General features: G+C 46.7%; 1 protein-coding gene across 4 annotated transcripts in view; it reads right to left on the minus strand.

The window, feature by feature from the left end:
• PDE1C (phosphodiesterase 1C) overlaps positions 1–6,313 on the minus strand; it is a 488,275-nt gene extending 481,962 nt beyond the window's left edge. For all 4 annotated transcript variants that reach the window (XM_038557256.1, XM_038557258.1, XM_038557257.1 and 1 more), the window contains exon 1: positions 6,191–6,313. In XM_038557256.1, coding sequence (XP_038413184.1) covers positions 6,191–6,275 — 85 coding nt within the window. In that variant the 5' untranslated portion in view covers positions 6,276–6,313. The remainder of the gene's footprint in view (positions 1–6,190) is intronic.
• Between the last annotated feature and the right edge of the window lie 1,878 nt (positions 6,314–8,191).

Raw genomic sequence — 8,191 nt, forward strand, 5'->3', positions numbered from 1 at the left:
GTCCAGGATGTGATCCACCCACAAGGAAGGTGATACTACTCCATTCGTTCTAAGAGGAAAACTGAGGCTCAGAAAAGCTGACTGACTTGCCTAGCCAGTGCAATAAGTATTTGTGTGACTCCAAAGCTCAGGGTTTCTCACTACAAATGCAACCTCTCGGGGATCCCTGGGTGGCTCAGCGGTTTAGTGCCTGCCTTTGGCCCAGGGTGCGATCCTGGAGTCCCGGGATCAAGTCCCACGTCGGGCTCCCAGCATGGAGCCTGCTTCTCCCTCCTCCTGTGTCTCTGCCTCTCTCTTTCTCTCTGTGTCTATCATAAATAAATAAATCTTAAAAAAAAAAAAACAAAAAAAACAAAAAAACAAAACAAATGCAACCTCTCTGCAAACACACATCTCTAACACTGTGTACTAGGGTTGCTGGCTGACAATCAGAACCCCATCGTGAGGGCCTCATTCCTCAAGCTCACGATACATCTGCCCTTTGTTGGAGTGTAAATGCTGTCAAGAGAGGGGCACGATTTTTAATAAGTATGAAGTCTTCCTAATAACAAGAAGTTTTTTGATGGCATTTTAGAGTTAAAGCAATTTTTTCTTGCATAACTTCACCTGATTCTCACCACAGTTCCATAACTGAGACTCACACTCCCCATTTCACAAGTGTGAAGGTCTTGCCTCCACCCAGACCGACAGGCAGGTGGAAAGCAGACAAGTCATGAGCACTGAGTCTACCCTGGACTGAGAAAACTCTGAGCCATATGCACCAAGGGTGACCAGGGGCCTCTACGCCTAGGCTGGTGAGTGGGCCCCACTCCCAGGGCATACAGCCAAGTCACCCTGGCCTCATTTACCATGGAGTCCTGCTACCCCACCAGAAGCCCTGTGACAGAAGCATCCATTAGCAGGCCTCCTCCACTTAGCATGGGTTCCCAGCTCCCACAATCCAAGAGCAGAACAGGAACCCTCACTCCCAGCCCCCTGGGCCTTTGCTGTCTAGGGGACCCTTATGTTTCCTCCTCTGGGACAACCTCACAGAGAGAAACATAGGGCATGGGAGCTAATGGCAGTTGCTACAGGAAACACATCCCTCTGTTAGCAACACCGTTTCAGTACAGGCCTAGAATTTTCCACACCACCAGGTTCATTTTTTAAGAAAGTAGCTTCTTTGCCATATACCCCACCAACTTCATATCCTCCTAGCCCTTGGCTTCACCTATTTCTTCTGACACCCTAGAGATGATCACTGAGGGGAGAAGGGAAGTGAGAGCCCTCCTGGAGCCCCATTTTCTCATCTGTAGAATAAGTGGTGAGGAGTACCAAAAGAGATTAAGAGAGGCCCACTCAGTTGGTTTTAAAAGAAGAGTTGTTTTTGGTTTTTGCAGACATACTTCACTTTGAACGGAAGGACTAAGAGAGGGACTGTCTACTTACTTCACCCTGGAGAAACCATGTGACTAGTTGGTGTAAGGGCCAAGGGCAGGTCACCCCAAAATGTGCTACTTTGGCATGCAAATTATTTCAAGCTGAAAACAATCAAGGCCCAAAAGACTTAGAAAGAAACTTAGAGGGATCCCTGGGTGGCGCAGCGGTTTAGCGCCTGCCTTTGGCCCAGGGCGCAATCCTGGAGATCCGGGATCGAATCCCACGTCGGGCTCCCGGTGCATGGAGCCTGCTTCTCCCTCTGCCTATGTCTCTGCCTCTCTCTCTCTCTCTGTGACTATCATAAATAAATAAAAAGTTAAAAAAAGAAAAAGAAAGAAACTTAGATTTCCCCCTCCACCCCCACTCCACCCAACTGCCTAAAAGAATTTAGAGTACCTGCTCCAGGAAGAGAACCATGGATAACTACATTATAATATAACTAAGGGTGGGGGGGATCCCTGGGTGGCTCGCTGGTTTGGCGCCTGCCTTTGGCCCAGGGCGCAATCCCAGAGTCCCGGGATCGAGTCCCGTGTCGGGCTCCCGGCATGGAGCCCGCTTCTCCTTCTGTCTGTGTCTCTGCCTCTCTCTCCTCTCTCTATGACTATCATGAATAAATAATAAAAAAAAATTTTTTAAATATGAACTAAGGGGTAGTAGATAGGGAGAAACTTAGCAAAGTTGATTTGTTAAAATTCCTCTCTATGCTCCCTTGTTTCTGAAACAAGGAAACAAACATTTGTTTAGCAAACATTTACTCTTTTCCATCTTCTTGTTAATTGCTTTCCTTCCCTTTGAAGTTTCAGACCCCTACCTCTTTCTCCTCAGTTCAGGATGACATACGTATTTCATTTTGTCTGACTATCTTTGGAATCTCATGTCTATGAGGATTCCCAGTATGTACATAATTAAATTTGATTTTCTTCTGTTTATCTGTCTCATGTAAGTTTGATTCTTAGTTCAGCTATAAGAATCTTAGAGGGTAGAGAAATTTTTTTTCCCTAACACTGGCAACCATGGGTGTGGACTACAGATATCTGTATGTTTCAAAGCAAGTCTTCACTGCCACACACTGATGCTGGCAGGAATAGGAGTCCTCCTTCCTGGGAGAAATATTTATAATATACATAACACAGCACTTACAAATATTATACACACACACACACACACACACGCATGCACACAGACATAGAAAGAAAGAGAGAGGAAGGGGAGAGAGAGAGAGTAAGGCTCCCTTGAATATGTAGGGGTTAAAGGCATCAGTACACTACACAATTGAAAATCCACATATAACTTAGATTCCCTAAAAACTTAACTACTAATAGCCTACTGTTGACTAGAAGCTTTGTTGATAGCATAAACAGTGGACTAACATACATTTTGTATGTTATATGTACGACATGCTATATTTTGTCGATAAACTAAGGTAGAGAAAAAGAAAATGTTATTAAGATCATCATAACAAAGAGAAAATACATTGTACTGTACTATACTGTATTTACTGGAAAATATTCATGTATAAGTGGACCTGTGCAGTTCAAACTTGTGTTGTTCAAGGGTCATCTAGATATGTATATATTCACACATATATACACACACACACACACACACACACAGAAACATATATGTATATATGCGTTGGGGCACCTAGGTGACTGAGTCAGTTAAGGAGTCTTGGCTCAGGTCTTGATCTCAGGGTCATAAGTTCAAGGCTCCATGCCTACATGTGCATATACAATGTATATCATTGATATATATTAATTATATAATTATGTGATTAATATACAGTAAGTATATATTATATAATTAATATATAGTATTATATTTATATGTTATCTATAATTAATATATTAGTTCTGTGTATAATTAGCATGTACTACTATGCACTAAGACCACCTGTAAATTAAAATAAATTATAAAATCACCCAGAGGAAAAACATATAGGCAAAGGAAATAAAAATATAATTTTACAAAAGAAGTGAAATAACATGTGAAATTGAGATTCTTCTGTCCACCTCTCGAACCAGCAACTTTTTTTTGAAACTATAGTGTCTGGTATTCATGTGAGTGTATGAGCAGCTTGATAAACTGCTGTAGGAGTATAAGCAGGTATTTGCAGAGGTTAGTCGAACAATAAATGTGTTTTAAAATCCCTAAAAATATACAGAGTCATAGACAAAGCAATCATACTTCTAGAAATGTATCTTCAGAAGTATTTACGGATGTTCTCAAAGATTTAGTCCTTTTTCACTATTATGGCAAAAAATCAAAAGACACTAAATAACCAACAATAGGAAACTGATTAAATAAATGCTTTAAATATAGCATGAAGCAAAGCTAATAAGATTTTAAATAGATTATCAAATATTATGATTGCATTTTGTTTTAAAAACTATATACACACAAAAAAGTACTGAGTATATAAATATATGTTAATAATATTTAGCATTGGGTGATAACATTACAAGTGATTTTCTTCTTCCTTTTTGATTATTTGTGTTTTCTCAAATGTTTATATTGGCCTAAAATTTCTAACATGTCTCTTAAGGTATTTACTAGTTTCTACCTAGTAAAAAGTCATATATGGACAGGTCACATCACCTCAAGAGCACAAATTCCTTGAATACCAAGTTCTAAGTCTGATTTATCTTCATAACCTACCCCCGTGATATTAGCTTAGGGCCTTGAATAATTACAATTGCCATTGATTGAATGTGCACTGTGTGGCAGGCATAGCGCTAAATTTAATGCAGTAAAATTCAATAAGCATTTGTTGAAGAAAGCAGGGAAGAAGGACAGATGGAAAGGAGTATCTGAATAAATGTCCAGAGATCTGAAATAAGCTAGCGGCTCGCTCACCAGGAAGTGAGCAGCTCACTTTTGAGGTCCCTTCTAACTAGCAGACCATACCAATGTGCTAAACCATTTCTTCTAGTGAGTACAGGAGCAAAAAGGATGGAAGGGGTTAGGTGGGGGAGGACCTGGATTTTAGAAGCCACACTTTTCAGAAGACCTCACAGGGAACTACTAGGTAAAGCTTTAAAAACCACTTTTAGAAGTTTCTTATCAGATTCAAGAAAACTAACATTAACATGGCAATGGCCTTTTAATGATTTAAAGATAATAGCCTTTTAATGTTGCCATTGGCAACATTAAATTCATTTCTACAAAAACTCCCCAAGCAGCCACCATCACCATTAGAAGGTGAAAGATAAATTATACAGAGTTTCATAGGCGCCTAAATAAGTGATTCAGGGCAGGGTGTGAACTCTCACAAAGGATGATGAGGCCAAGGGAGTGCAGAGAGAGAATGTCTTCCTGATAGAAGGACAGCAGAGGAGGTGGCCAGTGAGCAAGAGGCAGGGGAGACAAGGTTTCTCAACGCAGAGTTAGGGAAATGGCATTCCTGGTTGATGAAACAGCCAGATGGAAGGCTCTGAGCCTGGGATTTGAGGAAGGGCAAGCAATGATAATTCTGTGGAAGACACGGGTTTAAAGTGACAGTTGAGGCAGGAAAGGCTAGCTCAAGCCAGAATGGGGAGTCTTAGGAAACAGGCTAAGTAGTTCAGACTTAATTCTGGAAGCAATGCGTTGTTCAGTCCGAGCCCCAGAAATCTTGGGCCACTTCATTAAAAGGAACAAAGGAGTTCCTAAGATAAGTTCCTCCCCATTGGTTTCTTCTTGCCCCTCTGGCAATTTCTTGCTACCGGGTGAGGAGTGAATGCAGCCCACCAAAGAGCAAATTAACACACCCTTCATTTTCAAAGATTTGGAGGTTCAGTTCAGATTTGAAGCCACAATAACCTGAGCATAGACAGAAGTAGAAATGCTGGAGCAGCTCCTTGGCACCTGGCTTTGCCCTGTTGTTCTCCAAACTCTGACATTCCAGAAAGGAAGCCCCCCCCCCCCACCCCCGGCTTTGCCCACCTCTTGGGAAGATGAGGAGGCAACCTCTGGCCACTTGTTTCAAAACAGTGCACAGCTTGGGACCGGTAGGGAAAGCTTGGAGAACTGTTCTCTTCGAAATCAGCCACCAGAGGGTCAGAGCCCTGCAGTCCTGGCTCTAACACACCCTCTGGTACTCCTCTAGGTAACAGGTTGGAGAAGGAAAGAAAACGGGGAGCCACAGGGAGTCCCGAGGACCGCGGGCCGCTTTCTCTCGACTATTTCAGGAACACGATACACGCGTCCCTGCCTCCCTCGGAGCCCGCACCCTGCGGGTCTGGCGCTCCCCCGCCTCCCCCTCCCGCCCTCCCGCCCTCCCCATCTCCCTCACCCGCCCTTCTCTGTGTCTGTGTCCCTTTCCCCCGGTGGAAACTGCCCTTCGGTCTGCCTCTCCCTCTGCGCACCTGTCTCAGCCTCTGCACCCCGCGTTTCCGTCACCCCCCGCCCCCCCACCTCTCTGGCTATGGGTCTCTGACCCGACCTCCAGGTGTGCCCTTCCGTGTCCCGTGCGGCTCTGCCTCGGCCCCTGTCTGTGCCCAAGGCTTCCCCGGGGCTTTCCGACTTCAGTCCTGCGGCGCCCCGAGCCCCGTCCCCGACCTCTCCATCCCTCCGCCTCCAAGCCCGCGTCCCCACCGCTCCTCTCGGGTGTGCGCTGCTGAGCTCGCAGCAAGGGAACCGAGCGGCGCGGAAAGCCGGGACCCTGCAGACGGTCGGCGGCGCTGGGGGCCTGGGGGACCCGCCCCCCCGCCCGCCCCCGAGCGCCCCAGCCCCTGCTTAGGGAGGACCCCGCCGCCCGGCTGGGGCGGGCCGGAGGGTGGAAAGTTCTCACCGATGGTGAAGCTGTAGCCATCGATGCTGAAAGTGGCGCTCCGGCATTTTTTGAAGCCCTCTTTCCTGTTGCTGGCGTCCGTCATGGCTCGGCCGCGGCGTCCCCTCCGCGCGGTCCCCGCCGTCCCGGGCCCCGCCGCCCGCTGCGAGCCCGACGCTCCGGCCGCGAGTCCGCCCAGGCGCTAGGAGCGCGGCGCGGTCAGGGCAAGGCGCCGCCGCCCCATCCCCGCCGCGGGGCTGCAGGTGGGCGCGAGGGGCGCCCGGAGCGGGGGGCGGGCTGGGCGCGGGCTGGGCGCGGGCGCGGGTGCCGGTGCCGAGCTCCCTGCCTCCTCCGCCCGGGGCTCTGCGGCCGCCGCAGCCCGCGCGCACGCCGGTTTGGTCTCACAACTTGGCCTTCCCCTCTCTGGGGGCTGGTGGGGTTTGGGGACTCAGGGGAACGGCTGGGATCTGGCGTCGTGCTTCTTCGAGATGTTTTCTCTGGCAGGCGGGAGAGCTCCCAAGAAGCACATCAACAGATGGAAAAGCAAACATCCGAGCCGGTCAGATGCTGCCAAAGTTTACTCCAAACAAGGAAGCTGGGGGGGGGGGGGGGGGGGGGGGGGGGGGAGGAGGTGTGAAATCGCCACGCCCACTTCCTCCCAGCAGCTGTCCCCTCCACGAGCCTAGAGCCGCGATAAGATGACTTCTCCACGGTCCCTCACCAGAGATAGTATCAAAGCAAACCGTATCTGTGGCCACGCGCTTTCACACGGAGGCTGAAGACGTGCAATTTACAACCCTGTTCTAGCCCATTGCTAGGGGCTCGTCCCAGCTCTCTCCAACGTGGTTTTGCCACATATTAGACTCCTGGACTTCGTGGAGGGGAGAGATTTTACCAATCCTATAGCTAACCCTCCTATAGCTTCCTTACAGATAAGGAAACTGGGGCCCTGAGAGCCTTGATTAAGGTACTACAGATAGAAAGTTGTTGCAGCGTTAAGACACAGTAGTTTCTTCTGGTGACACCAAGGCAATCACGGGTCCTACTGGAATGAGTGACTGGTAGGCAGGGTTTATACAGAGAAAATCATTCCCTCCCTCCAGCTAGCAGTTACTGAGGATTTACAATTGCGTTGTTCTGTGTCAGGAACCAGGGAGATCAAGCGAGGAGATCAGAGCTGAGTCCCTTGGTGGAGTCCACCCAGTGTCACATGTAGAATGACAGTGCTATGCTCAGGTTATTGGAGGACCACAATTAATTTAACTTCATTTGCTGTGATTGGATTTGACACAATTAATAAACACTTGTCAATCAGAAGTCAATCAATCAAGTATATTTAGAGAGTCAATCAGGTATATTCCTAATTGGTTCCAGTTGAGGTTAGGGAGCAGTGGGTTCTTTCCAATAGTTCCCATTCCCCTATATTTTTTCCACTTTCCCAAACCTTTAGCAGATGCACCCACCTTCTCTTGTGTCACTGTAAATCCTGGAGTGAGGAGCCTGAAAGCCCTGAGTGACAGTCTCCTATAGTAAATTATCAAGAAAAAAATATCTAATGCAATGGAAATTTTTCCATGAGTGAGTGAAATTAAGACTTGGTATTTAATCACTCTTAGCAGAAAAGCTTTTTGAGATACAATCTATAAAAATAATAACAATGTGATCATTTATCTGTCCCCTAAAGACTGGTAAAAATAACTTGCCTGAACAATTAGAACTGTTTTTAAACTGCTTCTCCCCAGAATCATTACCTCTCTCTCCCTGGTTTTAGAGATTGCACACCTACAGAACCACTAAATGCATTGCTTCAAGTGCAGAGTCTCAAAGCAGCCTTCTCGGTGTAGAGCTCTTAACACCAAACCAAGTGAAGTGAATGCTAACATTATATAAGCCAAGAAAGAATGAGCCCAAGACTAAGATCAAAAGAAGCATTGCTTTTACTTGTTCTCTCAGAAATACTCAGTCGAGAGTGCTTATGAAGTCAGAAAACTAAACCAAACAGCTAAGCAGTTGTATAGATCC

The sequence above is a fragment of the Canis lupus genome, chromosome 14, assembly GCF_011100685.1.
Source record: "Canis lupus familiaris isolate Mischka breed German Shepherd chromosome 14, alternate assembly UU_Cfam_GSD_1.0, whole genome shotgun sequence".
NCBI lineage: Eukaryota > Metazoa > Chordata > Mammalia > Carnivora > Canidae > Canis > Canis lupus.